Source organism: Centropristis striata, chromosome 14, assembly GCF_030273125.1.
Source record: "Centropristis striata isolate RG_2023a ecotype Rhode Island chromosome 14, C.striata_1.0, whole genome shotgun sequence".
NCBI classification, from domain to species: Eukaryota; Metazoa; Chordata; class Actinopteri; order Perciformes; family Serranidae; genus Centropristis; species Centropristis striata.
The window spans coordinates 13,305,733-13,332,069 of NC_081530.1; the positions used below are offsets into that span (position 1 = coordinate 13,305,733).

Consider the following 26,337-nt stretch of genomic DNA (forward strand, 5'->3'; position numbering starts at 1 on the left):
TATAACTTGACCATACATTGTCCAATCTGTCCCAAATTTCACATACGTGATTAGGGTCCAGCCCGGGACATACCCACGGGTCAATAGTGACACACAGTCATAGCGCCCCCTGCGGGCTACAGGAAGTAACATGTTTTACACCTACCACAAGCACAGTGGTAGGAGACACGCAATTTGGTACGCATAAGGACTGAGCCCACAGTGCCGCGTCCAATGTGCCCTCCCCTGACGGCGCCTCCCCCGACGGCTCCACTCTGCGAGGGCCCGTTCAGTACTGCGCGCAGTCCTAGTTAGAATTGAATTGTTTGTTAATGGTAAAGTAACTATTAAATTACATTAATAAACTATCCATTTGCCATTTATAAATGATGATTTAACATTAATAAACTATCTATTTACCATTTATAAATGATGGTTATTGTGACGTGTTATCAAATATTTAAGTGTTAACATTCAAATGCAATGATAACTGTGTATTTTACTGTCAGTGGTCAAAAAATTCATGGAGAACAGCTGTGATCATCACACTGGATGGAGATTTGTCAATTTATATCTAATCATGCATCTGTATTTGAGACTGAAAGATGAGAATACAGATCGTGTTATACATAGTCACTGTTTATCAAGCCAGTAAACTGACACATTATGGCTGTTTCCACTACCAGGCAATACCCGGAATGAGGTGGGTCTCACTTACCGAAACGCCCCTAATTTGAATACTAGCAGTCCGGAGCCGGCTTTTGTCTGAACTTTTTTAGTCCCTGTTGAAGAGCAGGGTCTTTTTTCTCCCCTGAAAACAGCCTGGTTACTGATTGGATAGATCACTAAGCAGGAAGTGACGTAGTACTCTACATGACAACAACACACGTAATTTGTAGAAGCTGGCAAAGCAGTGTTCACAACTTAGCCACTTTGTTGCTAAATTTAGCGACTTTTCAGACTCCCTTAGCGACTATTTTTCAAGAAAGCGACTGGAAACAATTCCAGCGACTCCTTCTTACTCTTCTTAATGAGCCACTAACGAGCCGGAGGCCGGCTTGTTAAGAAGAGCCGCCGTTAGCGGCAGTTAGCGGCAGTTAGCTACAGTTAGCTCTGTAGCAGTACAGTGTGTATGTGCTGCTGCTACAGGAGGTGTTCACTTAGCGATCTCTGTTTGTTTACAACAAGCACCAGACACTCTGTGCACAGTTAGTGATGCTGTTAATTCACAATCACTATGTTTATGATCAGCGGAGACTCTGTACATGTGACGGCGAAAACCATACGTCACCTCCAGAGTCTCTAAATCCCTCTGGGGGCTAACTTGTAGTCGAACCACGCAGAGTGAGAGGACTTTTGAGAGGGTGTGGCCTGAGACTTTCCCGGTGGCAACTTTCCCCCCTAGTGGAAACACGGCTATAGACATGAGTGGAGGTAAAGGCCAATTCATACTCCACAAGAACAGAGAAACATGTTCTCTCTCCCAGGGCTGGAAAAACAGAATGACGTCATTTCGTGGGAAAGAGAAAATGTTATTCTGTTCTTGATCATCTGGGCAACTTAATAAGCAATAATTAACAATAAGCAATAATTCTGAGGTTATTGAGGGAAAACTCTTAGTTAATGTCTTACTGGTTGTATAATAAGGCCATGCAGAATAAGGCATTAATAACTACTTAATAATGACTAATTAAGAGCCAATATGTTACTTATCTGCATGCTAATAAGCAACTAATTAATGTTGAATATGTGTACCCTAATATAAAGTGTTACCGAAAGTGATATAGTGATATCATGAGGACCTGTACAAGAAGTTGTGTTGATTGCTCCTAATTAATGAAACACGATTGGGCAATTGTGGCCACATGTACCATAACCCTCTAGAGTCCATGAAAGCACCGGCACATTACTTCTTCATGACGTAAAGACATAAAAATGAAGCAACATTGAGTCTTGCCATCAGCTTCCCTCTAAAGTTCTGGCTTGAAACTCCATACCAGATTTTTTTGGATTATATTCAGCCAAGTAAAACTGGAGATAATGTCAAATATATTTAGTATAAAAGTATAGAACTAGAGATTATCCTCATTTTACCTGTTATATGTAATATTTGCAACCTGCATTCATATTTCCAACATTTAAAATTCTGTTTATTGAAATATAATTTTCAAGATCAGATTTTATGTTTTCCTTTGTTTCTTTGGGGTTTTTATCAAGTAAGTCAAAGTTAAAAATGAATTATCAGGACATATAGGTGAGGTGACGCTGAAAAAAGTGATACCAACATGGCATTATAAAGATTTTTTAACCGATTTTTTAAAGGACATAAAAGATGAAAATGAAGATTTCAGAGGGTTAAAGGTCAGTAGGTCATCAATAATGACACCCAAGTTCTGTACAGAACTTGTGGGCACAAGTTCATGTTGTAATTCCAAATCAGAGCTACTGGGAATTCCTGACTGCTATATTATCTTATATGTAGAGATGTTGTGACTCACATTAGACTGAGTTGATCCATGCATTGTGGTTATAAAAATCTATTTTCCACGAAATTAATGTTTTTAACAAACAACAAGCTAAATGGAATGCTGGCTTTCTCACATATTTTGTAAAAGCCTTGAGGCTCTACACAGTCACATAACACTAGTCTATGTGTAGCAGCAGTAAAGCCCAACCCACTCTCCTTTCACATTCAACCATCTTAGTGCAATGTGGGATCACGAGCTGGCTCTAGTGCGTCAATATAAAGGGCTTTATTGTAAACTGGGGCAGAGATGTGACTGTTGTGTTGTCAGCTAAGGAGGGTCCCCTGGGTGTCTCAGTGCTGACAATGGGCCCAGCTCCTTCTCTCCTGCTCCACTCCTTATTATTCTAAAGTGGAGTGTGCAGCTGATCAGAGATTTGTGATGTTGGGGTGATCATGCTGTGTGTTGAGTAATAAACGTGGTTGGATTGTTTGAATCTCCTGCTGCGACAGACTTCAAAGATCTGCACCTAATGAAGCAAAAGACTCTGTGGACTTCGGTCTCTCAGGGTGCACTTTACACACAACAAGCACAACAACCTGGGCTTTGTTGTAGCTCCTGCCTGTTTGCTATTGTAGGAATCTCTCCTATGGCTTTATTTGGCATTTTTTAAAGCATTTTTTTAATGCAGTGTATTATTGATTGCAAGGCAGCATCCATAAACCATACGAGAGAGGATCAAGCTTGATGAATAACAGTTGAAATAGATTGCCTTTAATTACTATACATCAATACATTTTTTTTTACCAAAACACAAACATTATGAAAACATTTCTTTCCTCATAAAACATCTATGTTTCACAGGGTGATTTCTTTTTGTTTGTTTTGTTTGTTTTAAAAAATACATTTACTTTTTCCCCCTGTCACATTTTACCCACTATGACTTCACTTTTTATTGCAATATATAAGGCCTGCTCCACTATGGAAACCGGGAAACAGCACAGTGGTTGTAGAAGTATGAAAAAATGTCCTTTGAGCAGTGTAATACAGTTATAATGCTGTAAATCATTAAACAAAAGAGTGAAAAGTTTAAATCTTTTATCACTTATTTTTCATGAATTGGAATAAATCACAATATATACCATATCTTTCAAAGTGCCCACAGATGTTACCAATATTGGAAAAAAATGTGTCCTCCACATGACATAGATATTGAATGATATACATTTTTAAACTTCTTTTGTCCTTTCCTCACTGTTCTGTGCTGTCTGCAGTTCAGTTCCCTTTGGTTACTTTTGTCATGGAAGTGTTTCTCCCACATAATCTGTCTAAAGACCATTGAAAAATTATACAGCCATTCCTATTTTTACAGCCTCTGCACATGATAATTGTATTTTTTGGCGATTTTGTGAACAAAACATGCCTTACATGTGTGTTTGCTTGGTAGCTGTCTTTTATTTCCTTACCTTCTGTTTCTCTGCCTTTGTTATTAGCCCAGGGGTATGCAACCTGAGTCTCCAGAGCCACATGTGGCTCTTCAGGCTGTCTGCAGTGGCTCCCTGTGTGATAAAATAATTACATGAAATAAATACTGATTTCTTTACATTTTTATTTTTATTTATCATTGGCGTTGGCCCATTGGAATTTGTATTCTTCAATTTTAAAAATCAATCAAATCAAAATTACTTTATTTAAAATGTGCAGCTAATATGTGGCATGGCATTAAAAAGTCAACTAAAATCTGTATCATAGCTTGCGAAACTTAAGAAAGTCTACGGCCCGGTGCCTTAACCTCTAAATTTTGTCAACTTCTAGTTTTGAGTTTTTCTAGCTAAACGAGCTTTCACATCCAAATTTCCTGAGATATTTCTTCGGTGTCTAGCCTCTTATTTGCACTTTGGCCTTCGCTGCATTCTTCATATAAATAAATGCACACTAATAAACACACAAAATTTCAAGGCAACAAACTTCGATAAAATTTTAAGTTGAACGATTAAACTAAATATTATATATAATATTATTAAATATATATTAAATATAAAGTTTTGCTTTTGAGTTTGTTCAACTATGAATTCAGATTTTTCTCAACTTAACTATAAGTTGAAACATGATAAGTGTTGCTTACCTGCACAGCACAGCCACAATGAGACTTCAAGTGCAGTGCCAACTCGGACAGTTGGCTTTCCCACATTTCACAACAAAGAAATAAGAGTTGGCAGAACTATTGTCCCTTGTTTTGAACCCCAACTTAAAGATATAAGTAACAATAACTCACCAACTTGTTTTTGAGCAGACAACTGGCTTCCTTTGTTGTGCTAACTTACATATTGCCCTAAATGTCAATAATTTTTATTTCCAAGTTTTACCAACTTAAATCACTGTTTTAGCCCAAAAAATACAAGTTGGCTTTTTTGCAGTGTAGTTAGGCTGTTATATCTTTAATGTTAGGCTCAAAATAAGTTTTGCGGCTCCATTCCGACATTTTTTCTCTTTTTTTATTGCCAACAATGACTCTTTTGTTAGTCAAGGTTACCCCTGCCTTAGCCATTTCCAAATAGTGAAACATCAACCAGACTGTGTATTACTTATCCTGTGACCACACATTCAACTGTTCACCTCCCTTTGAACGTTTGGAGATGAAAATAATTTTATTTATATTTACAAGTGCCAATGTAGAGCTCAGCTTACCCCAGATAAGCTCAGTCGAAAACACCAAAAGAGCTCTGATGAAAGTAAATAATGTAATTAATTGATTAACTCAATTCATTAATTGGGCCACACAAATCACACAGTCCATTTGAAGCACTTGAGTTTTCACAGACGTTTTTCTTTTCTTCCTTTTCCAGACTTTGCCAGTGGCACTAAGCTGACAGAGACTGGTTGAGCTGACAGTCGACTGCAGCTAGAAACTTTCTGTCCTTATGTAACGTCTCAGTTTTTCACTTGACAACTTGCTGCATCTCTTAAAAGTACCCAGAAAAATGCTTACTAGCAACAAAGTTGTCCCTCAATTTGTCTTTTATTTTGTTTCCAAAGTCCACATTTGCTTCGATGGTCAAGTCATCCATTTGCAAGTCATTGTTAATCGCTAATCCTAATCCTTTGTTCTCCTTCAGCTGTTCGAAATGACCGGAATAAGAAGAAGAAGGAGAGCCCAAAGCCGGAGCTGGCAGAGAGCTACGAGCTGACAGCCGAGCTGGAGACCATCATTGAAAAGATTCGTAAGGCCCATCAAGAAACCTTCCCCTCCCTCTGCCAGCTTGGCAAATACACCACGGTGAGTTCACTGTCATGTGGTGCTTTCTGCAACTATACATCTACACAGCCCATCAACAGTCCTTAACATTGGTTGCACTACTTTTTGAACCAAACTGCAAAAAAGGTGTGTCTAAAAACAAGATAAAAACACTAAATCTGAGGGAAATGATCTTGCTGCATGGACAGATGATTTCACTTGACAAGATTTCTTAAATTAAGATTCAACTTCACCGTGTTGTGTGTGGAAGGTCCATTTAATTACTTTTTTGGGTAATTTTGTGTCTTTTTTTAATAATTGTGTGTCTTTTTTATTAATTGTGTGTCCTTTTTTTAATAATTTTGTGTCTTTTTTGTCATTTTGTGTCTTTTTTATGTAATTTAGTGTTTTTTTTCAGTCATTTTGTGTCTTTTTTGGTCATTTTGTGTCTTTTTTAGTCATTTTGTGTCTTTTTTTGGTCATTTTGATACCGCCTTTATCCAAAAGCCAAGCACTTTTTAAACCTTGAAAATACAACATTTAAATTCAAGCATTTTCAAGGATTTCAAGCACCCGTACGAACCCTGACTTCTAAATCTAAAGTTTTTTTTATCTTGGTAAGAAACTAAAATAATTGTCACTCTGCTCGGGCCAGTTCATCACTGCTTGCAGCTTTAATTTATCTTGTTTTAAAAGTTAATTTCTTATTTTAAGTGTTCAACATGCTTATTTCTAGATTTAACAATCTTAATTTAAGAAATTTTGTCAAGTGAAATTATCTGTCCATGCAGCAAGATCATTTCCCTCAGATTTAGTGTTTTTATCTTGTTTTTAGGCACACCTTTTCGCAGTCCATAAATATGACAACATGATTTGACTCCATGACCCTGTTAAACCGATGCCACCGTATGCTCCTTTGATTAGGTCTTGCAAGCTATCGTCGAGTGCAGAGCTCTTAATGATAATCAATCTTTGTACTGTACTCTAAATCCCCCTCTAATGCTGCGTGAGAGCTCAGATGAACTGCTGACTGGTCAGGCAAATCCTCACCAACACCACTTCTTCTTCTTTTCTCAATAGCTATTGATTGGACATTAAGTGTGATGGAAAGACAATAAAAAACATGCATCATAATAGCACTGTGCAGCTAACACATCATGACTTCAGCTGCATCTGGTGAGACGGATCCGACGAGGTAGCTGGGTTTGTTTACTCCAGTTTTTATATGTTGCAACAGCGAGACGATAAATTAAAAAGGAGATGTCAGGGATGGAAGATGTTGCAGCTGCCAACATCAAACCCTCGTCAGGGAAATACTTGCCAGCCAGGCAGCTGCCCATCAGTCTAGTCGAGCCTCTTTTTTTGACATGTCTGAGAAGTGGAATATATGCAGCTAATCCAACTAGTCATTATGTTCTTCAAAAGGGGTGCAGAAGTGACAGATTTGTGAGGTGAGATGGAGCCAGGGGCGTGTCCATCAAGTGGCAACCAAAAACTATGGCCAACACTGCTCTCTTTTAGAGAGCGTAGCATAGTCTGTCTTACAGCTAGAGGGGAAATATACAGTCAGGCAGCTTAGGACCAGATTTGAGAAGAAAGAGGACACGCAGGACAAAAGCACCAACATTTTTCCACATGCTCTCTATCACTATAGGTTTCGATTTTTGGTAGGAGCCACTTCATCAAGATTGTGGATCGGAGATGGCAGCCATATAAAGTCTATGAGAACCAATACATCTTCCAAGCCACTTAGAATGTCAATCTTGGTGTCCAAATATACATTTTCTGGGACAAGGAATTATTTAAAGCTATTGAGAATATCACTAGATGACTCACTGTAAATAATTTGTTGCTCAAGATCTGACATGAGAAGAAAGCATTCCCTTGATTTTTTTGAACAGTGTCCATTGCAGCTTATCAGCACTCTCCCGTCCAAACATTTTCAGCTCAGGATTCCCTGTTGCAGCACTTGAAGCGAGTTGCCTACCAGTCAGGGTGAAAATGAACATATTTATTTGATCAAGTAATCATCTAGTGATATTCTCAATGGCTTTAAATTATTCCTGGACCCACCAAATGTATATTTTGACACCAAGATTGACCTTCTAAGTGGCTTGGAAGATATATTGGTTCTCATAGACTTTATATGGCTGCCATCTCTGATCCACAATCTTGATGAATTTGGTGCTTTTGTCCGGCGTGTCCCCTTTATTTAGCTAAGGCTCCTGACTAATCATGTAAAACTAGATGACCTAAGGCATTAATTGGTCCCAACCTTGTCATGATAGCATGCTAGTCAGAAGGGGGGTTAAATAACCCTCTAAAATGAGGGTACAATTTGTCAAATGATAATGGCATGACCATATTGAAAGGGGTTTGTTGACCTTTGACCTCAAGATATATGAATAAAAGTCTCTCCTTTACCGACATGCCCACTTTATGCTAATTCTATGCAGTTTGAGACCAAAACCTTACAGACAGAGACCACTATTCATGTGTGATGATGTTAGTAGTCATTTGATTGTAGAGAGAGCATTTCTTGAAACTTGACCTCACTGTAGAATGAGCTGCTGTGACCTGCAGGATGATCACAGCCTCATGACACTTTACAACCACAAACTAGACACTTTGACGATTCACAGGATGGACGGCTTTCTTAGATGTATTGACAATAAGGGTTTTTTTCAGCAGTTTACACAACTGAAATCTTTAGCGCCTGCTAAATGACATGTAATGTAAATCTGTCCAATAATAATAATACAGATATCTCAAAATGTAAACACATTTTTTTAAATGTATATATATATATATATATATATATATATATATATATATATATATATATATATATATATATATATATAAAATAAGTAAGTAAATAAAAAGACGACAGGAGACAGGTAAACGAAGATCACATACATAAAATATATGAAAGGGCAGACAGTCGTCATCTTCCAGAGACGGATGAAGAGTTCTAGCTTCTGTCAAAAGGAATGCAATGGTTCCCAGATCCTCCTGAACTGGTCCGATTTGATTAAGGTCATGAGTGAACTTCTCCAGAGGAATAAGAGCAGAAATCTGTGATATCCACGTGTCGACTGGAGGAATCTGGGGAGTTGACCACCGCAGCAGGATACATTTTTTAGCCAAAAACAAAAGATTTATCAACAGAATTTTGGTGTCAATGTAAGGCAAGGCAAGGCAAGGCAAGGCAAGGCAAACTATTTGTATAGCACAATTCAACACAAGGTAATTCAAAGTGCTTTACATAAACATTAAAAACATCAAGACACAATTGAAAACAGTCAATTAAAACAGGGAAATGGAAATAAAAATACAAATAAGATAAAATGAGATACAGCAGGATAAGAAAATAGATAAAATAATAAAAAGCACAAGTCAAACATTGCATAGTTAAAAAGTAAGGACAGTAGAGTACAGCAGACATGTAAACATTTTTGATACCAAATCACAACAAGGATTTTAGCTATGGTGTTTCTCAAGTTTATGGGTGTATATGTATTATTTTGGAGCAATTCTTGAGTGGTCAAATGTGGTTACATTTTGCAGATGATGCCGATTTTGCAGACAATCCCCTGTCCCCCAGCTAAAAAAGACAGAAATGGGTAGGTGGATCTCTAAGGGGGAAAGTAGATATCAATATTAGAGATAGAAATAGCAAAATATGGTAAAAATGTTTTTTTTCCCCGACGTGTGTGCATATGCACACGTATACATACTTCATGATGATTCAAGATGTGTGTCAAAAACGCTTGCCTGGGCTTTCGGAGGGCTTTATTATCCCTGTCATCTCCCGACACCAAGGTTGAGAGATTTGTGCTGTCCCTGAACCTCCCTCAAACCCTCAAACATCAGCGCTAAACTAACAACCCATGAAAGGCCAGATAGCGAGGGGATGCTAATCCACACAGGACCTTGAAGAGGAATCTTGTCAGTTGGACACATCAGGCAATGCTTGTCCAGTCTCAAAGCGGCCGACCCTGTAAAGGACTGTACATCCTTCTCATCTGAGTGACAATGAGCTGCTTTTCCTCCTGAGGGACACTTCTGTACTCGTCATGACTCGGTGCAAAAGTTGGAGGTCGTGCAAATGTCGAGAAAACCTCTCGAGCGAGTACTTGGCGCTGAAAATCCTTGTTGGGCTGTGACGCTTTGACAGGCAAAGGGTTGGAGCTGCAGGACGGCTGAGAGCTTGATAGCAAGCAGAGATGGCGGCACTTTGATTGACACGTAGGCATGGCAGCATTGTGCAGGGAGCTGACAGCGTCTAATGTGTTTGTTTTTAAGCTGACTTACATATAGATTACAGTCGGCACAAGCGAGCCGTGATTGACAGTGACGCTTCGCAAACAGTGTTGTGTAGGGAGTGTGAGAGCAGGAGGGGGGACGTGTATGTTTAATGATTTGGTGGCACTAGTTTTGGAAATCTCTTGACACCTGTCAATCATGTAAAACACTGTTTGTATAAAGATAAACAAATCTGCTGAGCTGCAATCATATGCAGTAATGTGTCTCTTGTTGCAGTGATGAAAAACACTCACTGACAATAAACTTTGGAGCGGAGATGGTAAAAGATGCTAAAATGGAGCAAATTGGCATACAGTGCTGTTATTAGCTCTCCACTGTGTGCAGCTGCATGCTGTCGTTTCAGTGTACAGTAAGCTCCCGTCTCCATAACTCTCTATTTTTCCTCTTTCAATCCCAACACAAAGCTCCTAATCGCTGTAACCCCTCTCTACTCCACCCTCATCCCATTCCCACTCCTGTGAGACACTTCCTGATTTTACAAAATAAACAGTCTGCAAAATCCACGGCTGAAAATAGTAGGACATAATAGCAAAAATCTTGCTCCCTGGTTATGGTATAAGCCAGTGTTTGCTGTTTGTTGGAGTGGCAGTCGGGCCTCAGATAAAGCTTTAATCTGGATCAGTGGTAATTATGCTTGCTCACAGACTGTGAGAAGTTCCTCATTATTACAAGCGATTGGATCGTGATGCGCCTTTTGAGTCCTCCTCGTCGGAAACAGAAGAGGAGCTCCCGCGCCCCTAGATTAGGTTAAAGCTCCAATTATGTGGTGAAATATTCAAATCCTAGTCTGCAGTGATTTAGGAGTTCATTGCTGGGTTAGCGGAGATAGCTGCGCGAGTGAGAGGGCTTAGCTCGACAATGAATAACGCTTCATTGACAGTGATGGTGATGAAAAACGAGCTTGGCAGTTTCAAAGACAAAATAAAACATTAGCGCTCTGTGGGCCCCTGCGGCTCCAGGCAGCGGCGGCGGCTGCTGCTGCTGTACAGTACACAGCCCAGCCTGGAGATATTAGCCACATTACAGTTTGTCCGGCGCCACCATTCGTCACAGGTGCTGGCTGTTTTTACTGCCTTTTCCCTTTCTGCATCTGTACACACGAGCCTGCTGATGTACTGCTCATTTCTACACTGCCAGCTTCTTTTCTAATGTCGCAACTTGTCTAATTTGTTTGGATAAATGTTCTTAAATGAAATTAGAATTCCCCGGCAACTTCCTTGTTTCGCTCTATTGAATTATGGGACTTGTGTAATTGACTGAGATTGCAGGGAGGGTTGAAAAAAAAAATCCAACTGCGAATTATCTCACCCTCCTTCCCTCTCAGCTCCCTCTTTTTTTCCCTTTCCCTCTCCACCCAGAGGGAAGAGCAAGATAAGTTGCTTTAATATCAGCCACCTCCACCCCCCCCAGCATATGTGCATTGTGCAAACACACACTCTCTCTCCCACACACACACACACACACGTCTCGGCACCTCCTTCTTCCCCATCAAATCGGATGTCAATCAGTGGAATGTGCGTCCGTAGTGCTGTTGTGTCGACTGCAGCTCGTTGTCTGTGATTTAAGCACGGCCCTAATGTGCCTCTCACTTAACCCCAGATCATATTTAATGATCTCTCTCTCTCTGCTGCTCTCTGTCTCCCTTTATCTCTCTCTCTCTCCCTCTCTCTCTCGGGTGGCCACAATAGATTGTTTGCTCGTGACAGTGTCCAGCAGCCGCGGTGCTAACTGCCTCACAGTTACAACCTCAGGGGGATTGATGTGCCGTGAACAGAGGGCTGCTCCAGCTGTCTCCACACTCACTTCAGTGGGCTGGAGGCCGCTGCTGTGTTCAAGCTCTCTCACACTGAAAGAGCTCCTGGGGCTGGGCTTAGACTGATGTTGAAGTTTGCCAACATATTGAGTACATATTGGATTTTCAGTAAAGGATGTTATATCAGTTGGTCACTGTTTCCACCTGCTTCTTGTTCTTCAACAGCTGAAAAACCTTGTTCACCTTCCTGCACAGGATCAGTGGCCTGGTGTGCTGCACACACTGCAAAAAAGGTGTGTCTAAAAACGAGATAAAAGCACTAAATCTGAGGGAAATGATCTTGCTGCATGGACAGATAATTTCACTTGGCAAGATTTCTTAAATTAAGATGATTCAATCTAGAAATAAGCATGTTGTACGCCTTAAATAAGAAATTAACTCTTAAAACAAGATAAATTAAAGCTGCAAGCAGCGATGAACTGGCCCGAGCAGAGTGCACTGACAATTATTTGTTTCTTACCAAGATAAAAAAAACTTAAGATTTAGAAGTGTTAAGAAGAAGTGTTAATTTATCTTGTTTTAAGAGTTAATTTCTTATTTTAAGCGTACAACATGATTATTTCTAGATTTAATAATCTTAATTTAAGAAATCTTCTTTATCATTATCTGTTCATGCAGCAAGATCATTTCCCTCAGATTTAGTGTTTTTATCTTGTTTTTAGACACACCTTTTTTGCAGTGCAGAAATCGTGTTAGCAATAACAAACATATGCCCACTCCTGATATATCGGCCGACATAGTGAATTTTTAAGCTTTTCTATGTGGATAGTGCACCTATATAACTATGCAAAAATACTCTGAAGGTGGCGAGAATGTTTAACATAATTACACATCATACATACAAGTCAAGTCAAGTCAAAGTTTATTTATAGTGCACATTTAAAAACAACATTAGTTGACCAAAGTGCTGTACAGTTATTAAAATACAATAAAAATAATTGACAAATATAGTTATAAATTAATAAAACAATGAAAACAATACAATACTAAAAACAGTAAAATAATAAAATGGTAATAAAAACTCAATCTAAAAACAGAGTTAGGGTTAAAAAAAAGAAAATAAAAGAGTAAAAAAGTAAAAAAGCCAAGGATTCTTGCCTAGCTGGGACTGAACACCAAGGAGAATAAATAGGTTTTTAATAATGTTTTAAAGTGCTCGACAGACTGTGCAGCTCTTATTATTTACATGTTTTTTTAAGCTAATAACAATTGTAACTTGTCGAAGGCATGACACTTTTGACCAAGTGCATTCTATGTGTAGCCAAAGTACAGAGAGGGTTTTTTTTTTACCTTTGCTGTTAGTGGTACAGCATAGTATCGGGATATTTTCCGTGGCAATATTATATCGATTCAAGGCAGCCAAGTATTGATATTTAGTGTTCTGATGGCCGACAGGCTGTCAGTAGTCGTCTCACTTTTAGGAATACCCTAGAGATACTGGTATCTATAGGCACCATGTTTCAGGATATCGTGTCTGAAAGTTGTTGAAATAACGCTGTAAAGTTCGGCTTTTTTTCATGTTTCATTCAAAGAAATTCAGAGCAGTGAAGCTGAATGTGAGGAAAGTTGAGGAAAGTTTGATAAAATGCTGCAGTTGTTGTCGTCCATACATGTTTGATATCAGTTGAGTTCAGTTTGACTGAATACTTTGTTGGTCAGTCTGTGGGTTTGACTCTCATTGTGGAGGAATGAAATGACTGAAGTGAGATGAAGAGACTGAGAATTTTCTCTTATTTGACAAAACAATTCTTGATTGGATTTAATTTTGTGGACACAAAATGCAGTGAAACAGGCAATCAATCAATCAATCAGACTTTATTTGTATAGCACTTTTCATACAAGAGAGATGCAACACAAAGTGATTTACATAAAAAAGGACAAAGTAGTAATAATAATAATAATAATAATAATAACAAAACATAGAAACAAGCAAACACCCTCCGCCCCTGACCCTCACATCCCACCCATGCTATTAAAAACAAAGCAAACTGGGGAAGCTCCATCTCAACATGGAGCATTGAGTAAAAACTGGAGGCAGCTAAGAAATTAATTAGATAAAAAATAAAGTAAGGTAAGATAAAATAAAAATAAGATTTAAGTTAATATTAATAACAATAAAAAGTAAAAAGAAAAAAAGATAAAAAGATATAAAACAATAAATAAATAAATAAATAAATAAATAAATAAGAAGTAGAGCATGATAAAATATGTATATATAAAAATAGACTAATAAATAGTAGCAAATAAATAAATAAAAGAGAAGATGTTATAACACTAAGATGCATGAGCAAAACATCTCTAAAAATGGTTCAGGTAAAAGCCAAATTAAAAAGATTAGTTTTAAGTTTGCTCTTAAAAATCTGAACAGTCTCTGATGGCCTCAGGTCTGTTCCACAAACATGGACCACAGTGAGAAAATGACGCCCCATGAGGGTCCTTGAGGGTTGATAGGATAAAAGTAAATCAAATAAATAGACTGTACATATTGTAGGTCAATCACTATATATTGTATTGCATTGCAAAATGCTTAAAATCGCAATAATATTGCATCATGACTCAAGTATCAGGATAAAATCGTATCGTGGGGCCTCTGGTGATTCACACCTCTAATATTTACTTGATAAATTAGAATAAGTCACCTTTCATTAAGAAGTAACCACCACAGATCATATAAGGTTACTCTATGCCATATGGAGAAAGCTTTCCTTCCTTATTCAAATTTCAATAATATTGGGTTTTTTTTAGACAGCGGCTCATGTAGGAAGGTGAAGAGAAGAAATAGAAGCAGGTGAAAAAACTGACCGCTGGAGCCCAGAGCTGTAATAGTTTGAACTGTGGGATCTGGTGTATAGCTGTCAATCTGAGTTTTTTCCAGAGTTTTTACCCCAACAAGAATATCACATTTAACCATATTTAGCATAAATAGAAAGATTACATAACACCCCTGCTGGCTTTTACAGAAATCTTATAGTCTGGACTTTTCCTTTTGCTGTATTATTGTGAAAGCTGTGGGCTAGACATGTGTACGCTCCCTCAGTTTGACTCCTAAAAGTTAAAAAATCAGAATTTAAGATTGACTTGTTAGATGATACAGACCGATTTTCATATTTATGGCCAGCTTTAATATTCCCTTTGTCTGGGTTTTGACATACTTAGTTATGTAATGCTCTATTTTCCTAGAGACCATTGCTTTGTCTGTCAATTCTATGTATTATTTATCTGCTTATATAACTTACATTTAAACTGCAAAGACTGAAAGCCAGGTTCATTCTCATTTCATTCACAATTTTCAAGCTATGACGTGAACGTTACACAGTATTGATAATATTGGATTACCTTTACAAAGAGAACTTGTTTCTCTCTTTGTCTCTGGATCATCTTTGACTGGAGATATTCAGCTTCCTGCTACTGCCTTTTTAATAACCGCTGTTTGTCCTGAATAAACAGCGTAAATGTACCAGACCTTTAATTGGAGATCAAAACAGTCTTTGTCAGTGTTTCTTTGCTGTTGTATTTATGATCTATACAAATAAAGTCAATAACAGCTGCACAAAGGCTCTGTTTCCACCTTTCCTGAGCCCATATCACTGTGTTTCTGCAGGTGAAGGCCAACATGTTGATGCTGTCAGATGCACTGCTTATAGAGTTGTTTGTTGTATGTTTACATACTGAAAGCCTAGCCCTTTTTATAATGGAAAATCCAAGTAGAGATGAAGCCTGATAACATATTCAAGAAAAAAATGGGTAACACTTTACAATAACCAACTAACTAATGTCTATAGATGGTTTATAAAACAATTATTAACCATTTACAAAATGCTATACATATTTAATCTTTAAACGTTTTCAACCAATTTCTTAAAGTTGTATGAATCATTTAAAAATAATTAACATACTTAATATGGTGTTAAAAATGTTATAATGAGTGCCACCAAAACTATTAATAAAGTATTTATTATAATTTAATTGTTTGGTAATGGTAAAGTAACTATAAACTTATATTAATATACCATATATTTGTCATTTGTAAATGATTTAGTTAGTTAAACAGTAATAAATTATGAATTTACCATTCTAAATGGCCTATATATATAGCCAAGAGACAAATATTTTTCTCAGCAGCAGGTGGAAACCAAATCAGAGCTAAAAAAAAGAGTGAATATTGGACTTGCTAACAAACAAACAAACAAACAAACAAACAAACAGATGCACTGCAAAAAAGGTGTGTCTAAAAACAAGATAAAAACACTAAATCTGAGGGAAATGATCTTGCTGCATGGACAGATAATTTCACTTGACAAGATTTCTTAAATTAAGATTGTTAAATCTAGAAATAAGCATGTTGAACACTTAAAATAAGAAATTAACTCTTAAAACAAGATAAATGATCTAACACTTCTAAATCTAAAGTTTTTTTATTTTGGTAAAAACCAAATAATTTGCAGTGTACAGCATAAAAAAATGTTTTGACAACTAAAATGTGCTTCATAACTTCCAAAAGTTGTGCAACTAGTGCACATAGTGCTTTTTATGTTAGCTGATTCCAGACAAGAAATTGGAGTCAAAGCCAATGGCTGCAGCCTTGTACAAAGAATGCCATCCTACGTCTTTTTAAACCACTGTTAGAAACATTCAGAAGGATTGTTATGGATGTGGGAAACTACCTTGTGCCAGTGCTGGACTATTTAACGCTCTGGAGTCCACCGGAGCACCACTTCAAAGAAGCATCAAGCTCTGCTGTCAGCTTCTCTCTAAAGTTCTGGCTTGTTTGTGTGTTTATTGTAATTTTTTATGTGTTTTTTTGTATGTGTGTGGATTTTGTTTTTTTATGCATGTTTTTTGTATTTTTGTGTGTTTTATGTTTATTTTTTGTTTGTCTTTGTTTTTATCCGCGTTTTGTTGTGCATTTTTTGTATTTTTCTGGTTCTTTAGTGTGTTTTTATGTGTGTTTTTGTGTGTTGTTTTTGTCCAAAATGTAGATCCAGTAAGTCAAATGAAAAAAAAAAGGAACCAGGTCATATAGGTTTTGCTGAAAAAACTATTCCAACATGGCGTGGTAAACATTTTTTAAGTGGTGTATACAGACAGAATGAAAAAGAGTCAAAAACTGACAAAATAGCCCCAGACTCCAAAGGGTTAAAGCAAGACTTCGCCCTGTGCGTTCTTATCGTGTTGCTTCATGCCCCAATTATTATTGGATTCTGAATATAGGCATAACGTGATGATTGTTTGTTTGTACACCATATCTCCAACCTGAATGACAGAATAGACCGTTTGTCAATACCACCCATAATGACACATATGAGTGTTTTCTGGCTCACGGTCTAAAAATACCACACGTCATTATACATACACTTATGGTTTACGGTTGTAAAAAAAGCTGCAGATTCTGTGAACTTAAGCTAGAAAACCACTGACCTAGGGTTTAGGGCAAAAACCTTCCTGCTGGGTTGTTATAAAAGACAGTTTAAACAGTAAATAAATGTACGTAAATGCCTGAAGTGAAGTATTTACGAGGGTGACGTGAACAATGGAAGTCACATAAAAAGTTATAAGCTGTTTTTTTCCACATGGGACATGAACTCAATCAATCAGTTCCTACTGTTCCTACCTACAAGATGGCAGTCAAGGACAGTCAAAAACGTAAGCATGAGTCTAATTTGCTGCATGTACAAACGCCTTATAATAGCCGTGTTTTCTTGAGGGGGAAGAGTGGCCCTCTCAAATGTCCGCTCACTCTGCGTGTCTCCATTACAAAAAGGCTCCAGAGGGATTTATGAGACTCTGGAGGTGACGTATGGTTTTTTCGATCGTCGCATAATCGTTTAGCGACAGTTTAACGGATTAAACATTGGAGACAAAACTGTGGCCGCCATCGCTAACTGTACACAACGTCAGCAGCTGATCATAAACAAAGCAGCATGGGTAATTATGCACAGCGTCTCCGCTGATCATAAACATAGCGATCGTGAATTAGAGTGTCCGGTGCTTGTTATAAACAAACAGATCGCTAAGTGAACACCTCCTACAGCAGCAGCACATACACACTGTACTGCTACAGAGCTAACTGTTAGCCTATTAGCAATTTGCAGACTGGACGCTAAGGGGTAAACATCCCCTCCGTCTCTGTGACTGCAGCTGGGAGAGACTGCTGCAGGAGGACTGTGCCACTTCAACTCGTTCTTACTGCGGGGGCCGGAGGCTCATTGAGAAGAGCTGCCGGCCCTTAGGCTTGTTAGGAAGAGTAAGAACAAGTCTCCAAAAGTCTAGCCTGGGTATACCCAGACTGCCTTGATTTCATTTCGAACTGCCAAGGGGTCTGGAAACCAGAGAGCTTTCTTAGCCCTGTTTTAGGGATCCAATCACAGAACGGGGAGGGACGGCAAGAGGATGACGCGTACTACCCGGCAGACGGAAGCTTGTAGTTTTCTTAAGGATCCAACATGGCTGCAGCAGACGCGAAACTCTCTTTAGCTGTAGATGGTGTTTTAAATAGTTTAGAGCGAAAGTTGAAAGGCGAAAGGTCTCTCGGCGGCTCCGCTGTCCCCCGGCTCGTAGCGAGATCACCGGCGTTATGGTAGCTGGGCTAATATCGGTAGCGCTAAGCTACCGTTACGGCGTTAGCGGTAGCTATTAGCCCCGCTATTGTAACGCCGGTGATCTGGCTATGAGCCGGGGGACAGCGGGGCCGCCGAGAGACCCGCAGCAGCTTGTTTATTGCTTATAAAATCAGTGGATGTGTGTGGCTGAATGACATGAGGGGGAATAAAGCGTGAAAATAAATAATCTTGCAGAAAGCGAGAACTGGAGAAGCAAAGCAGCAAGCACTCTCTCACAGACACACACACAACAAACATCCATTTCTGTAGCTCTACTACGTCATCTGGTATAACTGATACGATTGGCTAAGAGCTACCTACAGACGCTTTTCATAGACATTCTAAGCGCCCAATAAACGGCTCCGGAGGATCGTAAACCACACCTCCTCTACGGAGAAATGAACTGTTGGTTCCCAGACTACATCTCATTTGAGATTAGTCTGGTGTTAGCCAGGCTACCAAAAGTCTCCAATAACTCCAGAAAAAGTTGCTGGATTTGTCTCCAGTCACTTTTTTGAATAATAGTCGCTAAGGGGGTCTGAAAAGTCGCTAAATAGATCAACAAAGTCGCTTAGTTGGAAACACTGCTCCGCCGGCTTTTACAAATGGCGTGTGTTGTTGTGGCATCGAGTACTACGTCACATCCGATCTATCCAATCAGTCACCAGGCTGTTTTCAGGGGAGAAAAACGACCCTGCTCTTCTACAGGGCCAAAAACGTCCCGTCAGAAGAGGGCTCAGGACGGCTCATATATATAATATATAAATTAGGGGCGTTTCGGCGAGAGAGACCCGCCTCATTCCGGGTATTGACGTTTTTTAGGGGATACCAGTCTGGTTTGTGTGAAGGTCCAAATAGTGCGTTGCTTTAAATGTTGTTGCCACAAGGAATCGGGACAGTTTTATCTCCTTTCCTCTCATAAAGGATGGTCCAGTCAGTGAATCTTATCCTAAAGGAGATAAAGAAGGAAGTATCGAAGCATCTTTCCTTTGCATTTAAAGAATCTGACCAGCTCTTATCATGGCTGTCACATTGAATCTTAGGAGTCATTTCACTCAGTTTGGAACCAGCCTTTGCAAAAAAAGAGATTTCTGCCACAGCCAGTGTCTCAGTGGCATAGTGTGTTCACCAGAGAGCACTGAAAATATTATTTTTTACTGTAAAATGCCCTGGTCACTCCATAACTGGGTCACACATTTTTTAACAATATATAACACCTGATGCTTCAGTTTAAAGGTGAAGCCTTGGTTTTTCTGTTGTCCAACCTATATACACAGCAGATTGTGTAGAGAGCAGGCCCTCCTCAGTGTGTAAGTGTTAGCGTGTGTCACCTCCTCCTTTGTCAGTGCGCTGTGTCCTTGCTACATGTGGAGGCTCACTCATGTGGAACAGATGGGCTATTCCATGTAAACCATCAGAAAACAAACAAATGATCATCAGATGCTCCATCCCACCATCAGCCAGCACACTGCAGCCTTCCCCTCACTACACCCAAACAATTCCCCAACTGCTGCTCATTCTGCCCTTCCGTCTATCTGAATCTGTCCATCATAGTGTCTTCTGCTGAATGGCTTTTTCTTTCCCTCTTTTTCCTCTGCCTTCTCTCCTCCTGGTGGTTTCCTGTCATTTCAAAAGTCTGAGCAGCTCTGGTCAGTGTTCACTCAGATTGTTGAAAATAAGGTCTACCCCTAGTTTGAAAAACAGTGACTTAGGTGACCAAAATGTCACAGTTAACCTTCATGAACTAAAAACACACTGTGAAAGAGTAAAAGTTCTATAACAGGGTTCGACAACATTTATAAACAAAAGAGCGACTGTTTCGCAAAAAATGAGAAAAAATACCGTACTGGAGCCACAAACCTTATTTTCAGCCTTACATGAAGATAAAACGGCTTACTTAGTCTAAATTAGCCTACCAGCATCACTAATAGGTCATAATGAGAATTTCTTAATATGATTTTGTCAGAATGCAGCAACTCAAATCTGGACTTGAAGTTGGCAATATTTAGAGTTTAAGGCGCTGAGCCATGGACTTTCGTAAGCATTTTAGTTGACTTAAATTTAAAAACTTTTTTATAATGTCATAAACAGGTGCATCTCAAAAAATTAGAATATCATAGAAAAGTTTATTTATGTCAGTAATTCAATTCAAAGAGTAGAAATAACACATTATAGGTCCATTACACACAGAATGAAACATTTCATGTCTTCATTTATTTAATTTCTTCTAATGATAATGATTATGGCTTACATAGACCTAAAATTAAGTGTCTCAAAAAAAATATTGAATATTACAAAATACAAATTTTAAAAAGTATGTTTAATATGTAAATGTTGTCCTCTGAAAAGTATGTCATCTATATGACTCAATACTTGGTTGGGACTATTTGACTTAAACTACTGGAAATTGACTTTTCATCATATTCTAATGAATTGAGATGCAGCTGTATACATGACACATTTTTACAACTGAGGAATACAAATTGCATTGCGCCTACACCAATGATAAATGAACTTTAAAATGTAAATAAATAACTGTTTTGTTTTGCATAATTTTGTTGTCACAACCACATGGAGCCACTGCAGATGGCCTGAAGAGCCTCATGTGGCTGGTAACATGGATACATATTGCTAATGCTCTATCCTGAGAAGTAGGGTTTTCTCATAGACTTCTATACCATTGGATTTCTTTCTGCAACCACTGGTGTTGCCCCCAGCTGGCCATTAGAAAGAATGCAGGTTTAAGCACTCACCGAGAGGTTTGTTGTGGTTCAAATCCAATGTCAACATCAATATGACAGTTTTAAACATAAAAATGATTAATGTTCATGACAGACTGGGGATATCTATATTTACACTATAATACAATTGCATTACAATTGTTGCATTAATAACATAAAAAATGTGATTATAATAATTACATTTTATTAATACATTCATTCTGATGAAAGAAGAAAAACTGTTTGTTTTTTGTTGTTTGATTTGAGGTTTGACCAGCGCTCCCATGTAACCTACTGGAAAATTAGTGCCACCAGCTGTTTTTATCTCAGTGCAACCAACTAATATTAACATGGCAGTAGTGAACAGAAGTGCACATTCATTTTCATTTTATTGAAGAAAATGCAAAGCAACAGTGCTGCATTCAGAAGGAAACAATTAGGAACGTTTTTGTCAGCAACGGTCAAATTTTAAAATGCCTAAAAATGCTTAAAATGGCCCAATTACAGTCTGTTGATAAGTATTACAACATAATATAGCAAGAAATGACAGAGAAACACCATATTATGGAATGTCAAAAAATGTCCATAAACTAAAGAACGCTACTATAGTATGTAAATTTTTGTCAAAAATGGTCACATTTTAAGATGCCTAAAAATACTTAAACTGGCCTAATTATAGTCTGTTGATATAAATTAGAGCATAATATGGCCAGAAATTACAGAAAAACACCATATTATGGAATGTCAAAAAATGTGAAAATAAAAAGTCAGAACATTTTTAAATGCCCCAAAAAGCTCAAAATGTTTTTTATACCGTATGGATACATGTAGTAATATAGTTTGTCGAACAATGACAGAAAACACCATATTATGAAATGTCCATAAACTAAAGAACGCTACTATAGCATGTACATTTTTGTCAAAAATTGTCAAATTTTAAGATGCCTAAAAATACTTAAACTGGCCTAATTATAGTCTGTTGATATAAATTAGAGCATAATATGGCCAGAAATTACAGAAAAACACCATATAATGGGATGTCCAAAATGTGGCGGATAAAAAAACAAAGCAAAAAGTCATTCTATAGTGTCAACTTTTGACAAATTTTAAAATGCCTAAAAATGCTTAAAATGGCACAATCATTGTCTGTTGATATGTACTGGACTTATAGGAATAGTAGCTCTTATCAAGGGTCCCAGTTACTTTAAACTTTAAAACTTTAACTTTAAAAGTGCAATAATGTAATAACTGATTAAATAATGATGACTAACATAAGAAAATATTTATCCTTTAAAACTAATGTCATTGAAGGTAGTAGAATGATTTATTTTGGCAAAGAACCAAAATAATAATCAGAAAGAACATATCAGAGGTGGATGAAACCAGCTGTCATGTGATTTTTAATCAAAAACCATCAATCAAAAATCTGATGCATCAATCTCCCCTTAGCTTACACATTGCCTCCCAGGAAAAACTCCTGAGATTCATGCCTCTTTTCCCTCCGCTCTCCCACAATGCCTCTCTGCTCTCACATGCTTAACATTCCTCCCTTTCATCTGTCATTTCCTCTCTTTGGTGTTTTACAGCACTTTTACTTACACTACTTCCTCTTTCTGCACATTGCAAACTGTGGCTATGTCTTCATTGCCCCCTGGCTTCCACCCATCCAGCTCCCCTCCAGTGATTGTGTAGGTTCTGGATCGTATAGCTGTATTAATGGCACCTCTGGCTTCAAACCGCTCTGTGCTACCTGTCACAGCTCTGTTTCTGCATCCCATCATTGCCAAAGCATCCCACTGACACTGTTACGCTCATTATCGCAGGGCCCGGCCACCCGGCTCTGCTCAGCGTATTCACAACAACAATCCTGCCATTGTTTTTGAGAGCTCAGGTCTTATGGAGCCTATTTACTGTATGTAAGTGTGACACATATAGAGCAGAGTGAAGAGGGAGCACTGAGGAGATCATTAGCAGCAGTCTGTGCAGTGACGAAAGTAGCTGCCTCTTCCTCACTGCCTCACTCTGTTTGTGTCTGTTTGCATATGTGTGTGTGTGTGTGTGCGTGTTGCAGAACTCGAGTGCAGACCACCGTGTGAGGCTGGACCTGGGCCTGTGGGACAAGTTCAGCGAGCTGGCCACTAAGTGCATTATCAAGATCGTGGAATTTGCCAAACGAGTGCCTGGCTTCACAGCGCTGACCATCGCAGACCAGATCACGCTCCTGAAAGCTGCCTGCCTGGACATTCTGGTGGGTGTTGGTGCTTTTATTTATTTTTTTGTATTTATTTTTATTGTTTTCATAACAGAAAAATATATACAAATTAGAGATAGTTGGTGGAGCTACACAGAACAATACATGTTTGTTAGTTTTTGACAGTTTTTGACATGAGACAAACAAAACATGGGTATAACATAAATGGCACAGCAACAGAATAGCACTAATTCAGTTTTTAGACATTAAATAAAGAAAAGGTTGCCAGATTTAAAAAAAAAAAAGATATCCTCTTTAGCAGATATGATGTACCTGATTTTCTCCAAGTGTCATACATTTCCCAGCTCTCTCAACCATATTTCAAATGTAGCAGCCCTTTCAGATTTCCAAGACTGGAAAATTAACTTTCTGGCTAACAATGTTGAAAGGGAGATAGCCTTAGCTTCATAACTACTTTTCACACCATCTGGATTAGCCCCTAACAACACGGTGAATGGGTGTGGGTTACATGGATGATTAAAGGCCTTAGCGAAGAACTCAAACAAGGAGCCCCAGAATGGTTGTAGCTTATGACATGACAAGAATAAGAAGAATAGTGTTCTCTCTTCACTCAACACCTAATACACTGGGGTGACACATCCCAGAAATATTTTCTGCAATCTGGAGGGAGAATAGTGTTGTCTATGTACTACCTTGAATTGCATCAAATTATGTCTTGCATTGATTGAGCTACCATGGATATTCTAGATACAATTTTCCCATATCTCATCTGAAATTTACCTATCTAATTCTCTCCCCCAAGCCTCTTTAAATTTGTCCAACAATGTGTAGTTCACATTCTGTATGATTCCATAGAGTTTAGATATTGCCCCTCTCGTATATGGATTGATTTGAATAAAACTATCTAATGCTACATGCTGAGGTTTACGTTCATATTGTGGAACATGAGATCTCATGAAATGTCTCAACTGTAGGTAACGGAAAAGTTGGTGCTTTTATTTTGGAGGAATGAACCTATTATTTAGAGCAGTGGTTCTCAACCTTTTTTTCAGTGATGTACCCCCTGTGAAATATTTTTTCAGCCAAGTACCCCCTAACCAGGGCAAAGCATTTTTGGTTGAAACTGATAAACACATACAAAATTCAAACGTTTGAAAAACAAACTATTTCAAACATTTTAAATGTTAATAATCCTTGACTAAATGTATTGCAAATATTTCTCATCACTAAAATGTAGTGATTCAAACTAATGTAGTAAAAACAGTGAGCATATAACCATTTAAAACTACAACTGCTACGCTTCAACCGCAACTCCATCTTTGAGTTTTCAAGTGATTGACAGGTGATGCCAGGTGGCATATGACAGGTTGGGTCCAACCATCCTGGTATGGGGGACACTCTGGGTTTTTAGGATCAGGAAATTGAATAGCCTACTGAATATAAAATTCATTTTATGAACTTATACTTATATTTTCCTAAAATATTTCTTAAATAATTATTTTTAAAGGACTTTTGCATGGATGCTACTTTTTAAATGTATATTTTAAAATCTCACGTACCCCCATTTGAGAACCACTGGTTTAGACGATTCAACTAGTCCTGCTGTTGTGGCTGCATTGTGGTGTATTTTTTTGTTAAGCTCAGCACAGCAGATATGCTTTAATAAGCATAAGAAGCCCTTTACCAATCCAAATCTTTTTTTTCTATCAAACTGCTAATTCAAGCATGTAAAATAATTAGATTGTTATTTTGAGTATGCAGTACATTCACACTGAAAAGGACATGAATGGACAGACTTTTTTTGCAGCCAAACTTGCAGCTGAAGGCACTTCCTGGTTTGCCTCCCTGGTCAGACCTGGAGGTTGCCGCCTGGTGTAAACTTGGCATGCATTATCTCTGGATGCTGGCTGATGTTAATAGTGATGAACCTGGCAAAACAGCTGGTTTCACTTTTGATATTCACAAAGTGCTTTTTTACAACTCTAATACTATATTTGTGACTCTATACACCCAAATGTTAATAAGACAAACCGGATGTAGCTAGTTAATACTGTGACAGGTACAGAATGCTTACATCTGTACATTTCCATCCTTAAATCTCTACATTGGCCACAAACAAAAATAATACTTCTTGATCTTAGCATATTTTCACGTTTGCGTAGTCCACAGTGTTACGGTCCCAGTCTCTTTCCTGCCTTTTCATCTATATAAGTCATCATACTGTGAACCAGTTTTCCTTTGACAGAGTAACTCCTCTTCAGTAAACCCTCTAAAATATTCAGTAATGAGCTAAAAACCTTCCCACAGCAGTGACATAACAAAGTTATATATAAACACACCTCTTTACTAGATAGGGAGTTGTCTAGTTCAGTGTATTCTAATATTTGTTTTTCTCTTCTCCCTGTTGTTCCTGGGTGTGTAAGAATCCATTCATTCATTTAGACTGTGTGGTGAGTCAATAGCCTCATATCTCTGGAGGATTGGTGGGTTTAACCTCAAGACAGGCTCCCATTAGACCAACCCTCAAACCTCATTGGATGACCCACTCAGCTGGCCAATGGAAGGAAGGAAGATCCGATTAATTGATCATGCCAGTCAATTCAATTCTTCATGTGGAGTAGCTGTCTGTAGCGGAGATTAGATTACACACACACAAACATTTTTCAGCCCCTAATCTTTTTTGGGATGGTCATCTGTTGTTTTTAATATAGGGCTGTCACTCGCTCTGCATTTGTTAAAGACGATGTGTGTTCTTTATGGAGTACAGAAGCAGAAATGTCTGTGGAGTCAGCCGGCTGCAGCAGCTGAATGTTTGTTATTTAGGAGTTGTTAAGTGGAGCGATGTACTGTACTAATGTAGTAATGAGACGGAAAAAGGCAAATGGCTGTCTCTCTTCCTCTTCTGTCTCCCTCATGCATGCTTGGCTGTTGGGGGGGCTGATTTGATTAGCATCCATTGCTCAAAGGGAGAGGAAGGAAGTGAAA

General features: G+C 38.3%; 1 protein-coding gene across 2 annotated transcripts in view; it reads left to right on the forward strand.

Annotated features, from left to right (window-relative positions):
- LOC131984474 (retinoic acid receptor beta-like) overlaps window positions 1-26,337 on the forward strand; it is a 189,120-nt gene that overhangs the window by 134,514 nt on the left and 28,269 nt on the right. For both annotated transcript variants that reach the window (XM_059349297.1, XM_059349298.1), the window contains exons 4-5: window positions 5,561-5,721; window positions 23,212-23,388. In XM_059349297.1, coding sequence (XP_059205280.1) covers window positions 5,561-5,721; window positions 23,212-23,388 — 338 coding nt within the window. The remainder of the gene's footprint in view (window positions 1-5,560; window positions 5,722-23,211; window positions 23,389-26,337) is intronic.